Source organism: Atheta coriaria, unplaced genomic scaffold (assembly GCF_025399875.1).
Source record: "Atheta coriaria isolate IRGN ID8LTWV9N9 unplaced genomic scaffold, Caltech_Dcor_3.1 hic_scaffold_7_pilon, whole genome shotgun sequence".
In the NCBI taxonomy this organism is placed as follows: Eukaryota; Metazoa; Arthropoda; class Insecta; order Coleoptera; family Staphylinidae; genus Dalotia; species Dalotia coriaria.
In genome coordinates, this window is record NW_027045449.1 from 13241630 (window position 1) to 13265093 (window position 23464).

Here is a 23464-nt window from a genome sequence, read left to right on the forward strand (position 1 = left end):
ACACCACTCTGTGGCATCATCAGACAGATGAATATTAAAATTAGAAGTGCAATATTAAACTATAGATATAAAAATTTAGTAATACAAAAATAAAGGACTGAGAAGAAGAACAATAATCCCTTCTGGTTATAGTTGTTAATCTCTATAGATTTCAGTAGATTTCATGCTCTTTTTTACACCTATGTAAGATTTTATAATTAGGATTGAATTTATGATTATTTTTAATCAATGTTCGCGTACGATGATTATGTTGAGTTGGTTTTAAAACTATGCGCGTGTTTAATGTGAGCCTACATATATTGACCAGCGAATACTTTTGGGCAATCCCCACATGTTAGTAAAGATAGTATTTTTATGTTTATCAAGAATCGTATTTTTGTTTTTGGTTAAACATGGTATAGGTAGACATTTTGAAAAAATTATACCTTTATTAAACATAATTTTAGTTACATCTAGAGGACGGTATAAAAACTAAACATTACAATGACTAAAGCTATCAGTTAAGTATATACAACACATGAGGATAAAAGCGTTAACATTTCGATGTATTAACTAATCTTCTTTTTGGCTGGTTCAGGTGACTTCATCGCTTTGGTTTTGTCTTTGCGCTTGAATATGCTGTTCTTGATGTTGATGAACGGCGATTCGAACAGCAGCGTCATCAGTATCGACACTCCAAAGATCCAAGCCATTTCGAGAATATTCAACTGCAAGCATACAATGAACATGGTTCAAAACAGTTCGCAATTCAACAGGTTAACAAATTTCGTTCACAATCGTTAAAAATCCATCATTATGTTAATATCTCTGTAAAACTATTATAACAATGGGTACATTGTTTAGAGATACTTACATTTTTCTGAATGAATTGGTACTGTTCGGAATGGCGCGTCGTGCCGACGTTGAAGAAGAATATTGGGAATTGTGTCAGGTAGACGGTGTAACTGATTTTCGTCCAGAGTCTGAAGTATGGGAAACTGAATATCCTGCCCATCCGACCTATGCACACAAATTACAATTATAACCTTGATGATAATCTAAAGTTGTTTTAATTTACTTTGATATCCTAAGTGGGAGGTGAAGATTATCCAGGCGAATGTGAAACACCATAAAATTGGTGCGAAAGCCGCATACCAAGCAGCATGAACAGGTTGGTAGATGTAATCGATGCTGCCCATGAATGCTGGTCCAATAAAAGATGCCACGAAGCTCACCAACGCAAGGATATTTCCAATATGAATTTGTGCCTGTTGTAAAAGATGTGTTTAGATATCTTTAACCACATATGAGGGAGTATTATACGAGATTATTATTATTATTGTGCGGCAAAAGAAAGGGGAGGGGGTTGCACATTTCTTGAGGCATTTTGCATAGGTGATCAAAGAGATGAACTTAGACCCTGCGACTGGCCTGCTTGACCACTCACACCACTTTTATATTTGCTGGTAACACTGTGGAAGAAGAGGGACGAGGTGTAGGAGTGAAGGTACATGTTAATCACAACGTGTTGCGCATGCGCCTCTCACTTTATGAAAAGGGCTTATTCGAGATAACATTTCTTGTATGTATATTTACCGGTTTGAGAATAATGTGCTTTGAATTTCGTAATAAATATCCCAGAAAAATCCCCATTATGTACACGGTTAGACGATGCGGTGGTAGAATGTACATGTAATCCGCTGTGTTAAACAGTTGCTCAATCCTACACACATCCGAAAATAACAACTATTAAACATTTCATAATTATGGTAAATCGGTGTATTAGTTAATAAATTGTATCATAAGTAACTTACGAGGTCCCAAAGTGGATGTAATTAGATAACTTCATACTGTTCGTGATATAATATCGCCCGATCGTTGAAAGCGTTGCTATGGTAATCAGCGTGAAGATACCGCGTTTTGGCCATTTCCATAACAGCATGATTAAAAATGGCGAGAGGAAGAACAATTGCGTGTCGATTCCCACATGATGAGTATGAGTTAAACACTAAGTAAAAAGTAACCGTCTAATAAGTTTCTCTTACATAGAATAACAGTTATTAATAATTACCATGTTTTTAAAACCAAAGTAATTGTGAATAAACATTAAATTTCTCCACCAGTATTGTTTGCAAATGTCTGAGTGGTGTGTGACCACAAGATTCCACATGGGGCCCGCTGCGATGTAAGGCAGGACAAAGGTGCAGAATAAAATTAATGCACCTAATGTAGGGACGATGCGGAATAATCTTGCGGCATACTCCTCGATAATACTGATTTTGACATTTCGTTGTAGACGACCCACAATTGAGTAAGTGGTCAATGTTGCCGACAACATGAGGAATGGGTCAGTGTATAAACTTGCTGCTCGACCGATTACAGTCCATGGTTGGCCAATTGTCTGAAAGTAAAAAAGGTGTTTCGGGAGTTTTGGTACAACGCAACATAATTAAAACATCTTAAAGCGTTTCCTTTGACTTATGAGCATTAATCACTTTTTCGTAATTATTTACTTCACATACGAATACCTATTTCGATTTTTAAATTTAGCAGAATGTGATTATCCTTTATTCTTTTGTCCCTATGATCAAACATATCCGTTAATATAAAAATGGAAATATGTTACGATTCATTCGTTACCAATTAAATAGTTTTTGATTTTATCTTCGAGTTTTAACTAATTTCGTCAGAATGCCTATACACAATAATTAAACTTTAATGTATATATTAGTCATATCCAAAGTGAGTAAAATATTTATTTACAACACAATTTTAAAAACATATAATTGTAAAAAGAGAATTTAAAGACGTTTGATATACGGATTGGAATAAAATGTAACAGTGCAGATTGGATCTTTGAATGTAGCGCGCGTGTATACTATTTATCCGTGCTGAATCCTACTCCGCTTCATGCCCGCCTGATCCGCGACGGGGCAATTTCCATCGGAACAGACGCTGCGCGAACGCACGAGAAGCCCCCGTACATGACGACGATTCGACAGCGAGTGCTCCGTGAGCGTCGCCGTTTGCCACGGCCGTTCGGAGTCCGGGAGTCACGAGCGACCGTGACGACACGCCGCCTGCGGGGCGGCATCGGCCGGCCCGAACGACGCACGAATTACGCTCGCAAGCGCGCTTATCAGCCGGCACACGCCTCCCTTGTGCCATGCGTGGCTCCCTTTCGCGCGGTCGCGGCGGCCGCTAATTAAGTTTTGTTCTGGTCACGTAGAGGCTGTGGGATGCGTCTTTAAGCGTTTCGGCGGCGCAACGCGCGATCAAAACCGCGCCGGAGACGCGAATTCGCCGCGTTTTTATCGCAGGAGAACATGAAGTGCGCGCGGTTTATCGCGGCGTTAGTGCACGAGTGGTACAAGCGTAGTTCGTCACACCACACTTTAGATAGACATATTTGTACTATTGCATTTCATGCGCGCCTGATCGAAAATCGGACGATTTGCGTCTTCCGTCAACATCCAACGCGTTCTTTCTACGTACGTAGCGGAGTCGTCGTACGGAGTACCGAACTCTGCCGAACCACGTGAATTCAAGTAAAACCAGATTGAAACAAAATAAACAACTTGTGTTTGGCTGGCTGTCTATATGTACCATGGTGTTTATTTAATTGCCTACAACACGTAGTATGCTTGCACAGAACAGCCAAGATCAAGTAATACAATGTTTTTAAAATTCCTATTATTCTACCAGAAACTGCAATAAATTTTGATCATATGTATTTGTTTAAAACATGTATAAACACAGTTTTGTTGTTCGGTGCTTTTCAAAATAAATATAAAAATATATTTATTTATTAAAATACAACGTGATTTTGGATTTGCAAGTTTTATTTTTAAGTTTTACATGTTTCACCCTGAGGGCATCTTCAGAAACTTTTCAGATAAGTAAAACTTATGTAAAACTCAAAAATAAAACCTGTAAATCCAAAATCACGTTGTAATTTTAATAAATAAATATATTTTTATACAACATGGATTGCGTATTCGACATAGAAAATAATCAAAATAAGTCATAACTCCATATCAAATTATACGCTTTTCAATGTTTTTAAAATATATGTATTTATAGCAATAATGCATATTTGGGTACTTCTTCTGCGGTGGTTAATATTTTTCTTGTTTGAAAGAATTTTCCGCAAAGTACCTACAATATTTATAAATATACTTGGAACTTTTTGATTGGGCTTATTTAGTCCTTAATATTTTCTTGGGAAATAAAAAATTCTACTTTAATTAAACCAAACCGACTTCAATTATATATACATTATTCCCGAACCAGTATTTTATGGAATTTGTCAATTGCGAAGTATTGATACCAATTGATATCCATTGTGCAATAAAACGGATGAAACAACATTTTTCAACTTTTTAAACACTTTAAAATTTATAAAAATTTGCTAAAGTAAATATGCAAACCGAATTCACCAAATATCTAGACAAAGATCAAAAACTTATGATATTCAATATAGTTTTATAACTTTTCTTATTACTAAATACACATTTTATGCAAAATGTATATTAATTCTGGTGTTAGTAAACGCTGAAAATCCGTTGTTACATATTTGCTAAGCTATGGTTAATTTTGCATTCATCTTTACACTCACCTCGCTCATTTCAGTGCGATTCACGTACGGCAGGAACAACAATGCCATCGATTTATGCGACAATAACAGCATGATCGCATTGATAAATCTGATGCCGTGCACCGCCTCCAAATCATTTCCTTGGCGTTCAATGGAAATCATGGATAAAATGTTCTTTTTTAAGGAGAATGCCACAAAAATTTCGTCTGAATAAACAAAAAAGAAAGCATTATTTCTTGTGTAAACAAGAAATTGTGGTATTATGTGCCGATTTAAATTGATATGATCTTATTGCTGAACAGTTTATAATAAACTCACTTTTGTCGGGACACGTGCTATAATGATCATAAGCTGTCGCAATGAAAGCAAAGATCAGATATCCGAGAAAGAATACACTATAATGTAAAAAATAAAACATAATGAAACAAGTAAAATGTTATACATTACTATCAACATAACAACGAAAGAAATTCAGGTTATTTGAATTGTTGAGGTTTTTATTTAATGAAATTCATATATTAATAAAAAAAACAGGTTTTTAGGAATTTCACTATTTTTATTAAATGGTCATTTGCCTTAGGATGGCATTGTATGCGAAAACACATCGCAGTAATTAATAAAAATAGTAAAATCCCTAAAAACAATGTTTTTGTATTAATAGATAAATTTAGATTATGCTTGAAATTTTTATAGGTTGTTATCCACTAACCTCCCAAAAATAAATCCATAATTAAGCTCAGTCTTAGGTCTCGACGAAGTGCACATATGCGCATCGACTTCCATTTTATATTCCAAATCCGTAGGGCCCAAGATGGCGTCGACTGTCTTCCGGAAGCCAAGTTCAACATCCTTGGCAGTGCATTGACTCGGTGTGCACATACCCCAGTTGATGCTAGAGAATCGAGGTACTCGATGACCAGGCTATACAAAAAAACAACACAGCCTAATCAAGTGAATTTCAACGAAAGATAGAAACTGTATAAAATACGCTGAGTATAATTACATCTCCCAATTTGCTTTTGAAGCTCTGATGTGCATATAGACGATTATGAACCGCAGACAGGTAAGGACTGTGCGGTGTCTCGACCTGAATCGCTGCCAGGCAATACTGGCCATAGATTTGCTCTTCACTTAATTTTGACCACATGCACAAATCAAAATCGCCCAGTTGATTGACGTTACCACTTAATAATCCGGATGGTAGTTTCGCAGTCGCGTCGTACACTGAAAAGTAAACATTGGATATTTTAATGTGCTGATGCTTTCAGTCTAATTTAGTTGTCAATTTGATTTAGGACTCATAATTTAGTAATTGTATCAGTAATGATAAAAATGCGGCCCTGGCGTTTAAGTTAATTGCATCTTCGTGTTTTGAAAATATAAGTATTTGCTTTTGGCAATATCCAAATTCGCCACACAAGAACAATCAATGATGTTTTTATTTTTAGCATTGTTCCGCGTATTCGTGATGATTCAGTTTCATATAACATATACCACATACCTCTTGTATTGCAGTAATAGTAATAATAATAATAACGTGGGCTTGAGATGTGCCGGTAGCTTAGTATAATTAATATATTATTGTGGTTTTTACGATGTTTGCTCGACGCTTACATGCGCACTGCTCACCGTGCTCACTTTTGACCCACGAGATTCAGTATACGATAAGTTTTGCACATACTTCCTAATGCCCACAGCTGGTAGTTCCTCAAGTCAGTGACGAAACGGTGACTGGCCTTTTGGCAGTCCTCGCTGACTCCTTCGACCGTGCTCAGGTCAAACGGCGGCGAGGCACCCAGCAGGAGTTTTGTCAGCTGCCTCATGGTCATTTCATAGTCGGGATCTGCAATGAACAAAAAACAAAGAACATTTATTTATGTTGAAAACCTCAGACAGTAGGTACATAATTATTGTATAAAACACGCGTTGGAAATTTTAAGGAAACATAAATTGTGCGTGCGTATTTTGCAGGATGACAAAGTACAAATAATTATTATGTTCTGAATGTTACGAGTATATGTCTCAAAAATATGAATCATAAAAAACGTATAAACTTTTATTTCGTAAGGTGTTAAAAAGGCTGAATATCTACGTATTCGATACTATTTTTATTTTTATAAACCTGAGAATAATGTTATATGCGCTTTAAACATTTTGAAAGTTTTTGGTTCAAATGTGTGTAGAGAAAATGAACTTATTTCCAAGAAAACTGGAATATCTATGAAAATATGCCATAGACAACATTGTAATTCAATTGTTTCATAATTGAAGACAAATTAATTCCTCATCGTATAAGCTTAGTGATTTTTAAAGATTTAGGTATATTGTTGTAAGAACATGAAGTAAAAAATCTGTATTTTTAATATATTGCAAATTCTCTATTTACCTACGTATTATAATTGATAAACAATATATATCCTTTCAAAATATTAAAGCTTATTTATAATTAATCTCCAAACGTATAATTACATATAAATTGATATACATCAACTAATTAAATCAACGTAATTAATTACACGCCAAAAATAATTAAGTATAATTCGATTGTTTCATAATTAATTTAGCCAAATAGTAAGTTACACACTACACACCTATGACGCTATAATATTACATATCGGATCAATGATATAAGCTTTTCATAACATTTAACATGATTTAACGTACGTTTAACTGTGTCAAGGTTATTCCGTCTGACCGAAAATCGCTTTTGATTACACACGCGAGTACCAAACTTTTTGTTGGCCAAGAAAAGAAAATATAATATTGGTAAAGAAATTCAAGTCGGCAATTAAGGTTAAACTGTTCGATATTTCAATGCAAGTTGAAACAAAACCAGTATGGTAGGTTAAGAATAAAATAATTGTGGATGTAATGAAACTGCAATTTTAGTAGATTATAGCTATGCCAAAGCCTTGCAGTGATTACACGGTCAACATGAATGTGAAAAATGCAAATTACTGACATTATCGGATGTGGCATTTGCGAAATACTAACAAAAAGTGTACAAAATATCAAGACCAAACAACAAAAATTACCAACATTTAGTAGAATATTTAAAATATTCCAAAAATGAATCATACGTATGTGGTAATTATTGTTGTTATTTAATTATTACAATAATTACATCATTCATAACAATTATGGGTAACGTTTTAATTATTTCGGTATTTTTTGTTGTTGTCTTTGAAAATTACCTTGCAATTTATATCTTTACCTTACAGTTTTGACATTCATTGGAAACAATCATGCGCATCGTCGTAAACCGAAGAACAATCTAACATCGTTAGTAGACAACTCATAAAAAAACAACGTCGGTAAACTTCCCTTCTGTTTAGGTACGTTGACCATACGCACACACATTAACAGCTTAATTAAAAGGTGTCAATTGCAATTTACGTGGTGGCCGTATGCAAATTGATGCTGGTATAGTGTTGAATTCTCATAAAATTGCATTTACGACTGAATATAATTCAGGTAAACGTTAAACATTGTACATGTTTAGTGTTTACTTTAAGGATATTAATGTTTTCAGTTTTTGCACTTTAAGGCTTATACAATTAAAAGTTGCTTTTGGACTTTATTGCAGAACGCATAGATTTAATCCAGGGTAGTGAATAGTTTAGAAATAGCAATCAAAAGAAGATTTTAATGAAGATTAATGAAGATTTCGCAAAAAAATTGCGTAATTATTCGTTTTTTATTTCACTAGGTGGATTGATTCGAATTGTATTGCAAACTGCTATTGGCTAAGATAATGAAATAAATAATTTATAGGTGAAGATGTAATTTTGTGGCAGGCTGCTCACAAATTGATCACTATAATTTGTTGAGTGCTGAGTCATTTGGCTGAAATTTAGTACCGTTATTAAAAAGTTTATTACAAAAAACTCATAAACTTGCACTTGGCTATGATTAAGCACACCATAGGTTGTATATTGACGATAAACGATGTGTGCTGAACAAATATTTAATGCTTTTTACTGTATAAATAATTATTTGCCCAATTTGATTTTTCAACACCTCAAGTGTTTGTTAAATTCTGTGTTAATATTGGAGAGATTAAAATTATTATAAACTACACCGATAATTTCATATCTCAGTTTTATTACTAACTAACGATTGTCCGTGATTTTGTTTATGTAATTACTATCTGCTATGGGACGACAATAAAATTCACAATTTCCATAGTTTTTCCACGGTTTTTAGACAGAGAAAGTGGAACTTTATATACAAACGGCAAAAGCCGTGAGTAAAGTACCATAATATACGGGGTGGAGCTTGCACCTGCGGATTTGCCTACGCTGCAGCACAAGACCATATAAAATGTATTGCGCCGCCAAACATGTCAAACAAGTCAAAGCTGCTGCTTATACGTAAAACAGGCGCTGCTGCGGCTCCTGCGAGCACGGCACAAAAGTTCAAATACAAAAACCTAACCGTGGAAATTCATTGGAAGCAGAAAAAAATAGTGTAAGCATCACGTGACTAAACATTGTTAAACCCTCGATCAGCGGCGTAGCGTGCATTGTCGGGGCCCCGTATAAAATTTTTTTTTGGAGGCCCTTATATGGAGGTAAAGGTTTTTCCTTACACACTTTGGGGGCCCCCGTGGCGCGGGGGCCCCGTATAATTGATACGGCAAATACGGCGGTAGCTACGCCCCTGCCCTCGATTGATTAATATAGTCCTACTATTTAGTATCAACTCGATTTGAATTATATAAATAAGTGCACATTTTACATTTTTGCAATTATAATTTTGCTAGCAAACTTCTACCTGTTGGGCCAATTTTGAAGTTTAAAACGAACGTATATACCTACATACTTTATGTACTCGAATATACGGATAGATAGATATATAGACTGAATGTATGCCACATTGGTTGATAGTTTACTCTTTTTATGCTCAACTACATTGTATCAATACGAGTTTTATTTAATACTAAATAATCCAAAAATGTTCTTCTAAAATTTTCTTTGTAAGTACACATACTAGAAATGCAATAAAAAAACAAATATTACGAAATTCGTGTAGAAATTCCCAAAACTCTCTTCAAATACGCATAAAGTGCACATTTTGCACGTACATATGACTTATTATTTACATGCCAAAAAGATGTCGCATAGTCCGTCCAATACTCAAATAATACGCTCAAAATCAATAAATCAAACATTGCGCAAATACACAAAGACGTCGTTGTTGAATAATTGCAGACTGTACACGCTCATCTTAAATTAATTTATTTACATTTTATTTCCAAATGTTCGAGAGCACACATCTATCCACAGACCATAACCGAGTGTGTTACCTAACCCAGGATCTCGGTACAACCATGAACTCTTCGCAACTCTTCGTTGCGAATGAATAAACCAGTATCGATATAGTAGATAAATAATGACATGCACATAATGAATAGATGCGCAAGAAATAACATACTTTTAAGAAGATTTCATTGGCGTCATCTACTACGATGTTGATGTTAATGTCGAGAGTGTGCGTCACGTGCGCGATAGTTGTGATCATGATATTGCCCGCTGAATGACTCTCACGTGTGCAATTATTCAATGGCCGAGCCTACTAATTGTGCAAGGTTAATGTCAATTAGAAGAGAATTATTAGATAGAATGTGCGTGGTTACAAATATCTGAAAGTTGTTGATGAAAATTATAACTTTAAACGAAAACATTTTATTTTTTAATGTGAAAAACTAGTCCGATATTAAAACACTCACTAAAATATTAAGCATACTCATAGATTCCACAGAAAATTGGATAACACTTAACTTTTGCATCGTCGTCATTTTACACATTTATTGTGTTAAAATATTGTTATAATATTGTAATTGGCACAATCTTCAAAGTGTAAAGGTTATTTGTGAATTAGTGAATTTTTTCTGCTATATGTAATATAATAGCGCAAGAGTAATATATAAGTATTACCTGAATAGGCGAGAGTTTATTGTACAAATACAAATCAAAACATGTCTTGCTTAAGTGACATTACAAAACTCATGGGGCGATGTTAAAGTCAAATGTTGTCTTATTTGGCGTAAAATGCTAGAGAGGTAAACCAACCTACCAATTATTATTATTATCAATGTGTTCAATTTGTTTCCACCTTGAGTATATATATATGTAAAAATTATTTATTATTTGATAAATGAATTTTTCTACTCGTACTTCCACCATTAAACCGCCAGTTTTTACATCGGTTTTGAAACACAAAAAGTGGTACTTTAAACAACAGCGAATTTTAAATTTTCGAAATTTGCTCGCACACTACTGAGGGCAGTAGCAGTGTCTGCTTTGACTTGTTTGATATGCGGCGTAGAGCATTTCATATGTAAATATATGAATAAAGCCCGTGAGTAAAGTACATTACTCACGGTTTTAGCCGTCCGTGTTTAAAGTACCACTTTTTGTGTCTAAAAACCTGGAAAAACTAGCGCTATAAAGGAGGAAGTAAAAAATATACTATATGCTAGAAGACATTCATTTTTCGAGTTCAAATAAATAGTCCCAGGTAAAGTAAAAAATATTTTATCTCTCCATTATCTTAAATGTGTTGTTTTAATTGCGAAATTAATTACATGCTAATATAATGCACAATCACTTAATAAAATCCAGCTGTATAATTTACTATGCGAAAGTACGTATAGTGTATTGTATAATTTGTTTGCTTCCGTGTTTACCTGAAACTCAACTGCAATTTAAATTCATCATAACAACAATCTAATTATAAGAGATCAACGAAAGTGCACAATGCAATTTACTTCCACTAATGTTTGCACGTAATGCCTCTCCTCAATCATACTTATTCTTAGAAGCGAGTAGAAAACAAACAGACCTTGATTTAATTTAGCAATCAGCGTGTAATCTGACGAACGAGCGTTTAATAGACACCACAAGCGTGCAGCACTGGTAAGGAAAGTAAAGACCTTCGTAAGCAGACTTGCACACATTACGCATTATTGCGAATGTGTACCAAGTCTACAGTGAGAGTAATGTAACACACTTTGTTTTTTCTTCTTAAGTGTGAGTTAGTATGTCTACGATGCCGAAGCGACAAAATGTTTGTTTTAATATTTTTGTTGTTAATATGCTAAGCACTCAATTTGTCTGTGCAGTAAATAACTTCTAACAGCGTGGTAATCGTCTAATCGGTTACCGGGGGCGACTTCACACTTTTTTGCTTGCAACCTTGTTGTCGCATGTTGATGTGGGAATCGGAACAAGAACATTAAAATCAGGGGACCATTTATGTTTAATTAATTTTAAACGTTTTTGACTTGAGCTAATTGTTTAACGATTGCAGTTTTTATTGGGTTTGTAATTAATATTCAGTTGCAGCGACTTTGACATATTTAATTTTCGTTGCAAAAATTAATTGAGGCGTTTGAACTATTTAAATGGTTAATTGCTTTTAGTCATTACTAGTACACAAAAAATATGATTTATACGATAGTTTATATCATTTTTTTTTTATTTTCCTTGAAGTAACCCTAAAATTTTTCATTTATTTATCTAAATAAAGTAATATTTAACATTTTAGTCCACCAATTGATTATATAAAACAAAAATTTTACTAACAATCTTTACTGGTTGTTACCAGAATTATTGCACATATAAAATATTCCCAAAGAGGTGTTTTGTAAATTAGTAAATGATTAATTTAATTAAATTCCAACTCTTATTTTCGTATCATATTTCACGTAAAATTAAATAAATATAAAATGGGTAGTTGTCAATCTCTTTGAAAGAAGTGATTAAAATTTAGAAGATAAGCATTTAAAAATCTTATAATACTTAATGTACACTTAATAATGAACCATTTAATCAAATAAATTGGTATACGTTTAGTTATAAACAAAATAATAAAGTCCTGTAAATGGGAATAGATGCAAAATGAAGTTGTAGAAGTTGACAAATGAAACAATATTCTGATTTTCTTAACATTTATCAACAATAACGGAATAGCAGAATTGAAACAAATACTTTATCTAAATTTTTGTTTGTTTATTATTACTAAATCAATTTTTTGTTCCACTTCTTTAAACACCAATTATTCACTGTAAATATGCAAATAAATGTATTAACGACCCATGATGCAAGATTGAATGTAGATTAATTAAATGTTCGCTAATTAATTAAACAGCTTGAAATGTAAAAAAAATCATATTTCAGCACCAAATTTATTATGGCCATAAAATTTGTCATAATATTGAGGCACATTTTTACAATTATTAGCAATGTTGTAGAAAACAATAAAATCGACAATAATGACGCCATTAAAACAATAGCACTTATAAACAAACGTACAATTATTTATTTGGTGAATGTTTATTGCTCGTCAAGTGGAAATTCAATTACGCCAGTACAAACATGCGTACAAGTGCGGCTGTAATTGCAATTATTGCCGCACGCAAGGACAATGGTAATTCACGAGCGTCAACTAATGTGCTTGGCAAACAAACTGTCTTCAGTGTCAAGTTGTCAAGTGTTAACGTATGCATTGCGTAATTAGTTTTTCTTATCACATAATTTTCCGATGCGATTTTAATCAATATTTATGGGTGATGAATATGCCGTAAAAGAAATGAGTTACTTAATAAACGATTATTATAATTTCAAATGATAGATGCTTAGTTGAATTATTCAATACATTTAGTAGATGTGTTTAGATGAGAGCAAACTATATATAATTTTTGCTAATAATTTATTTTCGTGGTTATTAAAATACTAAAACAAAATATTATTATTTACGGTATCAGTTGGTATTTTTATATTTTAATATATTTGCTGTTAATTTTATTTTATTTCAAAAAATCCGATTTACATATTTTTGATTTACATATCCGATTATATCCGATTCATACAGGATCAAAACATTTTTTGGTACTTTACTTAACTAATTTCTGTCTTATTTTATGTACCATTTATGTGCTCAGTCCGTGAATAAGATTTTCCATTTTAATTTTTAAAAAATGAGAAATGCTAGTGATTCACTTTAGCTTGGTTTGTGTTAATGAATTGTAACTATGATTGGATCCCTATATAATGTTTCTTTTCTTATTTTGCATTCTTAAAGTTATAATATGACAACAAAAATAGGCTCAAATTTTATTTAACCTTTGCCAAAAAGAATCTTAATACCATAATTTGTAAAATTTATTTCAGTGGACTTAAAGCATAACAAATCAATCACCAAGCTTATATTCATATTAATATTATCAGTGTAGAGTTGAAAATTGACTGTTTATTAAATTATTAAATTCTTTATTATTAGTTTAAACCGTTGTTTTTTTAATGTTATAATGATTCGCATTTTACAGGAAAAGATTAAAAATATAGGTATATAAAATACAAAAATATTTTATATATACGATAAACACTTTAACGATCAATAACATAGAATTATTAAAAACAAGCTACAATAAAATTTGATATTAGTATCATTTTATTTACGCATTGTATTGTAGTGGCTGGTTAATGATTGAACGGTTCCACATTTATTAAAAAAAAAACCTTGGCATATGATTAATTTCTTTAATGTTTTCCGTCCATTCACTCAATCATTTAGCCCGAACTATAAAATATCGAAACTCGGAACTGATGTTTCCACTTCCGCATCACCGATACGATCGAAATTCCGCAAACAGCTTAATAGTAACACATTAAAATAATTTCCCATCTGTACTTGAAAATATTATATTAAAGCTTAAAAATCGTGAATCATTGATAAATGAAGAGTAAATATTCAACGATAGATGGGTGTTGCCGGCATCAGTATTTCATTTTGCCTTGGCATACTACCTAAATTTTTGCAGACATTGGCCGATGGCCACACGTAGGCCGAAGAAATCGTTTATATGTGCTAATCGCACACGATCGGCAATTTATTTCATTCAGTAATTAAAAGTTAGCAATTAATATTACTACTGCACACGAAATTAAACCCGAACTTTTTATTCGTTTTTTATTTTACAATTTTTGTGGAGTTTTTTTTTTTAAATTCGTTTAAATATGTATTACAATTAATCCAAATTTGAAATTCCACTAAAAGAATATATTAATAAATTAAAAGATTATAAATCAAAAAATTTGGTTAAAATATTTGAATAATAAGTAGAAATGCCTGAAAATCAACTTTGTAGATTTTGATGGCACCGGCGTTGATCAAAATCATAATCGCATAATATTTAAATTTTGTTCAGATGTTAATATTTTACTGCCCAAAAGATGAGAATCCATTAAGTACCTTATTCCTGGCAAAAAAGTGAATTATTGTCGAAAATGCCAACAACTCCGCGAAACACTCGTGCAATTAATTATCAGACATATGGAATTTCCTGCGAGGCATTAAATCCGGCTCCAGACAGACTAGCTGTTTCGGTTTTACGAAATTAGTCATAAACTCAACACGTATAATGATTTCAATAATGCTAAATTTAAACTTAGGTTAACCTTAAATATTAAATTAAAAACTTCCAAAAATGGTTATAAATTTAGTTTGTCTAATTAGAAGACACATTAATTATTTGTAGGTGAAATATTTCATCAACGTATCAAATCGTTTGCGGTATAAATTAACCTTCAATTAAACAATCATGCAGCGTGTAAATACATCGGCAGCCGCACGTTGGTAATTTAAGACTGCGAATAGTAATTATCTTGTTCACTATTAACAGTCAATGAGTTTTCAGCTAGCGTTAGTGGCATCTCTATTAATCATACGAGCACATGGAACACGACAAATGCACAAGCGGCACACACTTTGCATGCGTCTTCAAACACGCGGTGTTCAAATATGCAGGCGTTGATTGTTACATACTCGAATTGATTTGCATAGTAAATGTTTGCGAATTATTTCTACAAACTACTAATGTCCACGAGAACGGTAGTTAAATTTTATTTAGAAAATCATAGGAGCACCTGTTGAAGATATAATAACAATTATTAAGTATTTACAATTTGATTCATGTTTGGAAAAATATTCTTGCTATTATAATGTTTTCTAACCGTTGTATACACGATTTAATATTTATACATTTGTCCTTTGCATCTTTGCTTTTGTGACATATTTTTATGTTATCTTATAGGAACAGAAAATGTTCTAAGATTAAATTTTTTTTTTGGGAGTTTTCCTATTAAATTAAATTTTAAAAATAAACTTTTTTGTGTCAAATTTCAAATGGCTTTGCTAACTTTGCAATAAGTCCACCAATAAAGACATTTTTGTTCCACATTTTCATTTTTAAACAAACTTTTAAATAAAAATTCTACATAATTTTCATGTTTTTAACACAAAAGGATGAGTAACTACGCAAGTCCCATGTTTTATTTCATAAAGAATTCACTTTTTGTATTTTTAAAATTCCATATACCTATTAATACATAAGACTTCAAAAAAAAAATTAGGTACAGAAAAAAACGTTGCGCTTACAGCCGTTCACTCTACTACCTCATAAAAGAATTTCGCTCCAAAAATAGAAAACAGTGTTCTCGATAAGGTAAGGTCATGTTTGGTGTAATCTACCTTGTTGTGATCGTCAAGTGCAACAGTCCGGTGTTGTTAATCATTTTTTAAAGCATTTAGTTGAAGTTTGCTGAAACAGCTCAATTGAATATAAATTTTAACATATTTCTATATTTTATTATTAATTTCCTATTTAAATTCACTTAAAACAACTCTCGCAATAACTTTACTAATACATACATTACATACATTTATTCAAAATTTGCCTAAATTGAAAAAAAAATTACCGCTTAAAACTAATTTATTTTGATATATTTAAGATTCCTTTGACGTAAATCACAAAAATGGTTGCTTAATGTCGCTTGACACTCAATTTAAATATAGCTTAATTCACAGCATGACGAATTAATAATTCCTAGCAAATAACTATAACCTATAGTTCTTTATCCTCCGACTCTTTTGTAAGTGTAAGATTAAGATAAGCACATGTTCACAACTTTGCAACTGTTCACTCAAAAAAGTTTTCTGTGTTGTGTGTGTGTATGTTTGTAAATGCAAATCACTTCCATTGCTTCCAGGTCGGAGTGTCGCAATAGCAACGCACGTTTGCGTTTGCATTAACAAATTCGGTTTCGTTTTTTATTTTACTCAATCTCGATCTCTTTAAATGCTGCCAGCCAAAGATTTAAGACAACCTGCGCTCGCCGTAAAACACAACTGGTGTTGTTGGCGGTAATACGTGACTTGTGATATGATATTGGTAAACCGGCTTTTTTCAGTTTTAAAAAGCAACATACGCATGATTTGCGAGGTATATTAAATTTATAATTTAAGTGACATATTGCGACAAGTGTAACCTTGTCCTCTTGTGCTATTCGAAGACATCTGTGACACTGCGCCCGCATTGATTCGTATATAATATTGATTTGACGAAATCTTCATTTTGTGCGTTTTAAATTTTAAATAGAGAAAGTAGCTTTTGCTGAATGCATACATCTGAACATTTTTGAGATCTGGCAGACTACGAAATTACGAACAAGTTTACAACAAGCTAAGGTTAAATAATATTGAGTTAAATGTATTAAGAATTAAGATTAGCTTATATAATCAAACCTTATAGCAAGTTTTTGTTAATGTCTAGCTAATACAATTCATTCAAAAATCATTTCATTTATGCTCAATTTTTGTAAAAATTTAATTATTTATTAGAAAATTTTTTGCTCATTTTAGTATGCATATGCTAAATTTATCTGACCCCTTGAACTCGAACTCAATTAAATACAAAAATATTCACAAATTGATGTTATTGATGAAACTGTTCACTGGATACATAAATTTCCGCTGATTTTACATTTTTGCCCTAAAAACTTTAGAATAATGATGTGAAGATTGAAACCAAAATAAAAAATGATATACGTGTGTGGTAAAAACTGCATGTCCTTGAGCCACATTAACCCACATCGGATTACAAAATTTAAATAATTATGGTTTTTGTGCGCGCGCCTCTTTTCTAACAAATTTCGTTTTTATTCCGCGTAACTGCAGGCTTCATATTCGGCTACCACTTTCAAAACGTTTCAATGGATTTAAGTAAACTTTAAACTCGGTAGTGTTGTCACTGCGCAGATGGGCGGTAAAGATTTGAGAAGCAACTTTTTATTTAATCGTCAAGTATGAACCGAATAATGCAGTGTTGGTTAAGTTGAACTATTGTTAAATACAATGTGCACCTGTGGAGATATATCGTCATAGTACATATCGTCATACTTCGTTAGTCTTACATTTGTAAAGTTTGGTAATACGGAAATTTAAAATAACATTGTTTGTTTTCGCTTTTGAAATTTTCTCACATATAGAACCGGCCATGAAAATAGTTTTATTGTTTACTTTATGTTTTTTTTATTAATATTTTATTTATCATGCAGTAGTATCTTTTTTGGTCATTTGGAATATGAAGAAATCGATTTTATCAATGATCGAATACGTACCAACACAAAGCACTATTGATGATCTATATTTAAGTCAAGTGAATTGATAGAGTTATTTGAGGTTATGTGCTGGTAACTTTAAAAAGAGGTTATTTACGTTGATAACCTCAAAATCACCGCATAAAACAATACACTTGTATTATTTTTGTTTCGTTAGTAAAAGTACTAAAATTTTGTAAAACAAATAAGTTTCATTTCAAATTAATAATTCTGTTTTGACTTATTATAATTTGAATCGTAACAAATGTTTGAAAAATTGTTTGTCAAGAGCAAAACTGTATTCGAAATTTAAATTTATAAAACCCATCAGCCTATTTCGATCAAAATCAGTTTTCACGAATTGACATGCGTTATATAACTCCTGGAATTGCAAAAATAGCGTGTATTATTCATTTCGCATATTGCACACATTTGAATGCAACAGTTGCATTCGTGAGCAGACATCACACGTTCAACTTATACAACGCTTAACATTACCAAACGCGGTTTACCATCGCGTATGCCAGTGCACATATATTTTAATGCGTGCTCACAGTCAATTAACCACTCAATGTTTGATTAATGTGACACGCGTTGCAGATAAACGGTCGCTAACACACATGAGACAAAGAAGTGCCAATATCGTGTTTTTACTAAACACGCGTTGATCTAAGCGCATTACGTCTGCCCGTCGGCGCGTGTACTTCCGGATGTACTTTGATGCACGATGCATGTATGCCACTGCAATCTTTGGTTATGTCATCGTTCACGGTGTCATCAATATAACGCAATTGAGTACTAGTACTCGTGCAGCTATTCAAAGTCATTTGCTTTTGATGTCGCACTTTTCTGCATAAATGTAAATTTGATATTGCATGATAAACGTTTTGCTGTTTGCGATATCATTGGAGCGAAAAGTGTTTGATTTTCGCATGCAATCGGACCGAAAAAACAGCTCATGTTGCAAGGACGAATGTCTTGCAAAACAAATGTTTGGAAAATACAATTTATTAATAATAACTGTTGCGCGTATTGCACGTTTGCTCAGAATATTCTGATTTATGAAATACCGAATACTAATGATCCTCAACTTGGTTAACTTGCTATATATAAGTGAATGACGCCTTTCGCCAATTCAATATTTTTAATTGATACTGAGTATGAAAGAAGTTTTAATTTGACTTTAAATACAATCCAGAAAATACATTTGAAACATGCAGTTTGATGCATTTCTGGTGCAATTGAAAGCCAACATAACCTAAATCAATTGATATATCTCACTAATTCGCAATTAATATTGTAATAATTTCACAACAATTTTGCGCCGTGCTAAAAACGAAACATTTCTTGTGTTCAATACACCACACGAAATGTTTGCAATATTCCTGATAGAATGAGATGAATAATTAGCCAATCATTTTATACATGAATTCACGAGTCACTTTTTACGTCATATGGCATGCTTATTATCCAGTGTCTATGAACACTTTTTTTAACGGCGAGTGTGAACTTGTCACTACTTTACAGTTTGTTAAAGAATGATTTCAATAACGAGATCAGTCAGAAAATATTAGAAACAAAATTCAATAATGGACAACTTGGAAAAACTTTTATAATCTTTTTGTTGAATATATTTTTGCGTAAACAAACTGAATTACTAAATAATTGTACTTTTGAACTTTCCAGTGTGAATTGCTGATGTTCTGCTGACTCAGGCGATCGACAAGTCGAAAAAGAGCACAAAAAACACGCCCATGTAATTTTAAGCAAGATGTGCAAAAGTAATCCGTGGTGATAATTTCGATTTCATGAAATATCACACAGCACTCACATATTAGGTTTTGCAACAGAGATGTGTCACGAAATCGTAAATAGGCGGAAGTTTAAAGTCGAAGATTTGGTCCATTACTTTCTATTTTTCCAAGTTTTTAATAGATATTTAGGTATTTGGAGTAGTGCGTAATACTGCTGATTAATTAAGACCTCAACTATGTGTAATGGGCGTGCTACCATTTGGCTTTTAAAATTGAAGTATAAATCATATCGAACTCGATAATACCGATACGTAAACATAGATGTATATTGATTTTTATAGTGGCACGCTTTTGTGTCTTTTTATTAGCCAACAAATACGAATATTGCTAATGTGCAATTAAACCGGCTGACATAACAGTTTCGACCCGCCGCATTAATTTGAAGGCGTCCTTTCCGCTGGTAAATAACTATATATGTAATATTTTTAACACGCATGAAACTTTACAAATAATGAATCGTAAGCAATAATATAGGTAACACCGTTTAACTGCGGATGAAATATGTTGGTTAAATTTTATTTTTGAATTATATTTAAAAAAGAGAATTTTAATTTAAATGCATTGAAAAAGTCTAAGGACAAATACAACTCGAAATCAGAAATAGGATAATAAATATACATTCTTTAATTTATCGCTGCATAAAATTTGCATACACTTTGACATATTCAAGGATATTACATGTTACTTATAGTTTTAATGTTAGATACAACAGAGTGATTGTTTTGTTATTTCCGTTTTGCTATTTCGATGCATTCTTATGCGCAAATGTTGCCTAAATGTCATTTTTGATAATGCTGGATATAAATAACTTTAAAAGTCACTTATGCTATGGCTGGGCAATACTATCAAGACCAAATTAATATCATACTGGAATAATTTTATGTTCAATTGCTGCGTAAAAAAGACAAGAAGTCTTATTCCCATGAGAAAAATCGACACTAAATGCACAACATGGTCATTTAGTTGATAAAAGTGAACATACAAGAACTTGAAGAAACCGACCTTGACGCAGCGCAATGCAACGAGAGCAAAAGTGCAATAAGATGTACGCACGCAACAGGCTGCCGTAAGCAAAAAACATACAAAAAGGACAACCCGTCCCCGGGGCAACATCCTCTCATCCACGTTCGCCACTCACCATTCGCCATGCAGTCGGTGAGATTCCGCATGCATAATTTCCCTTTCATCTGGTTGTCGATCTCCAGCTGCTGCTCCAGGTCGGCGATGATCTGCAGCTTGCCGAGCGTCTCGTTGGCCGCAGCGGCGATGAAGTACGAAAAGGCACTCTCATTGGTACTGGTTTTGTTGAGCATGCCTAACACATTGATTTTTTCGCTGATGAGTCGCGCTGTCGTCAGTGAATCCGTCTTTGCGCACACGGCGCTCACCAGGAGCGCGCATATTAGCGGCACACGCATTTTCCAAACGCACAAATGCAATCAGGCTGCAGGCCGTAAAAATGAGAAGTGAAGCGCGCCAAATTGCGCTAGAGTGGCATTGCACTTTTGAAATGGGAACGAACACAAACGGCACCTGCACTTAGCTTCGATTTCAAAACGCCGAACGCGAAACACGCGATGTGTGCGTATGGGTACGCGCCGTGTCGGTGACGAAAGATCAAAAGAAATAATAAAATAAATAAAAAAGTTTAACAAACGGCGCACGGCGAGTTTGACTTTCGATTTCGTTCCGATAGAGTGTTTGGACGGAGTTGCGGGACTGATTCGCGGTGGTCTGTCGGCTGGTGTGTGGTGTCTTGCGCGAGCTGACTTACAATGTGACTTGATACGTGGTACGTGGAAGCGGCGCACGTTTTACTTTGCCGGTGCTACTAAGTAGGGGATGGAGTGACGTTGGCCGCGAAATTGATTCGTGTGAAGCTAGAAGCATCCATTTTCGCGGTTTTGTAAAAAAAGTGTAACTTGATTGATCAATCATCAATTATCACTTAAATTTTTTTTTCATACATGTTAGGGAGCTAAAGATTGCTTTAATTCATCGTTAAACCATAATATCATGATCTTAAAAGTATTTAAGAAATAAAAGTAAAAATATTTATTTTGAGATATTGACGTATTTAACAATAAATGTTTCTACGCCACTAAAAATTGAATTCCCAAAAACTTTGTTAATCATTTATCTCAATATATTTGGAAGGTTTTTTTGTGATTTTAACTCTTTAGCATACCTCTATTTAATTAACAAAAAACATATTTCTATGATCTTGATTATTCTTATATATTTTTGTATATTTGTTTCGCTCAAATGTTTGTCAACTTAAATTTTTTAAATAGAGTGTGGTCCAATGATTTATTAAATTTCTTAAGCAAACAAATATGTACCAAATTAAACATTTTAAATTTGTGCTAAAAACAAAGCTGTAAATTTTAGGGCTTTGCACGAGAGCGAGATTTATCTCGTCTCGTACTCGTCTCGTAAAAGCGAGACTAAATTTAATTGCTATTTCATTCCAGCAATGATCTCAGATCTTTCTCCATAATTTTTCAAAAAGTTGCAGGTTCTGCTCCTTGATCATTGTCATTTTAACATGTTGTAAGAATTCATTTAATAAATTATATACAATGTATAACTGTCAGAAATCAGCGTACGTATGAAACTAAATCTAAACTAAAACTAATTAAATTAATATAATTTGATTTTGATTAATTTATAATCTGTTAAATATTCGAAATTTATTGCATTATTAACCTTCAATGGTACATTGATTTAATTCAAATTAACACTCTTCTGATAGCATAAATGAATCGATGCATTTATATAAATCAATGGCAACGAGGAAACTATTAAGCAGGTTGACATTAAGCAAGCATGCTCGCCCAATATACATTTTATTTTAGATATCTACATAATATATCAATTCGAAAGATAGTCATGTATGCACGCTTTATGCTTTGATCTAAACACGCATTCATCGTCACCTCGTCACTTAACTTAAAGTTATTCCAGGAAAGTAAAATATTTATTGGTTTTGCTAGCTTTTAATCGATAACATTCGCAATGCATTAAATAAATTGCAAAAAATGTTTATTTTATTCATCTTTATCGTTTTTGTGAGTTGCTGTCTTTCTCTGGGTTGTGTTACACTTATATGAGAAAAATGCACGACGTCTGTCAAAACACTCTCATTTATCAAGTGCTTTTTACACTTCTCACGCATTTGTAAAATCACAGACATGTTAATGCGGTTGTGAATCACTGCGAAAATAATAAGAAATAATTTAAACACTTCAATGTAGATGACTTGCGGGTTTCTTAAGAGTATTTTGTCCGTCATTATTGATCACACTAATGCTTAACAAACGGGATTGCCAATTTTTTTATGGAACTTCCTATTGAAGCTTGTTTTTTGCGGCTTTTAATGGTATGTATTTAAAACCTTAACGGTGTGGTTGGAAAAAAAAATGTAAGTTTATTCATCAGGTCAACCAAAAAAAATATATTGTGCAATATTACAAAAATTGTACAATTTCTAGAAAGTTTAACATGTAGGATCGAAATATTGCAGAAAATAATTTTTTAAGAAGATAATTCAAGGAAAGCAACAAATGTTTCGTCTTAACCGAGGTTAAATAGTCTAAATAAACATAACGTAAATAAGATCCATATTTGTC

At 32.9% G+C, this 23464-nt stretch overlaps 1 protein-coding gene across 1 annotated transcript; it reads right to left on the reverse strand.

The window, feature by feature from the left end:
• Positions 1 to 408: 408 nt before the first annotated feature.
• On the reverse strand, positions 409 to 21619 carry LOC135796196 (O-acyltransferase like protein-like). Its single transcript, XM_065308127.1, has 12 exons — positions 20971 to 21619; positions 6258 to 6419; positions 5580 to 5800; positions 5286 to 5497; positions 4895 to 4971; positions 4598 to 4782; positions 2051 to 2380; positions 1794 to 1987; positions 1576 to 1702; positions 1058 to 1247; positions 854 to 999; positions 409 to 707 (listed from the first exon to the last, which is right to left on the reverse strand). Exons 1-12 carry the CDS (start codon positions 21248 to 21250, stop codon positions 549 to 551), a joined length of 2283 nt encoding a protein of 760 aa, XP_065164199.1. The 5' UTR covers positions 21251 to 21619; the 3' UTR covers positions 409 to 548.
• Between the last annotated feature and the right edge of the window lie 1845 nt (positions 21620 to 23464).

Bases quoted from the DNA above. Each gene is read 5' to 3' on its own strand.
- LOC135796196 (XM_065308127.1), bottom strand. From the start codon at position 21,250: ATGCGTGTGCCGCTAATATGCGCGCTCCTGGTGAGCGCCGTGTGCGCA. The intron at 5,801-6,257 runs GTATGTGCAAAA...TTTACTTTTCAG, and splicing joins CCAGCTGTGGGCATTAGGAA to TGTACGACGCGACTGCGAAA. The intron at 1,703-1,793 runs GTAAGTTACTTA...GGATGTGTGTAG, and splicing joins TACATCCACTTTGGGACCTC to GATTGAGCAACTGTTTAACA.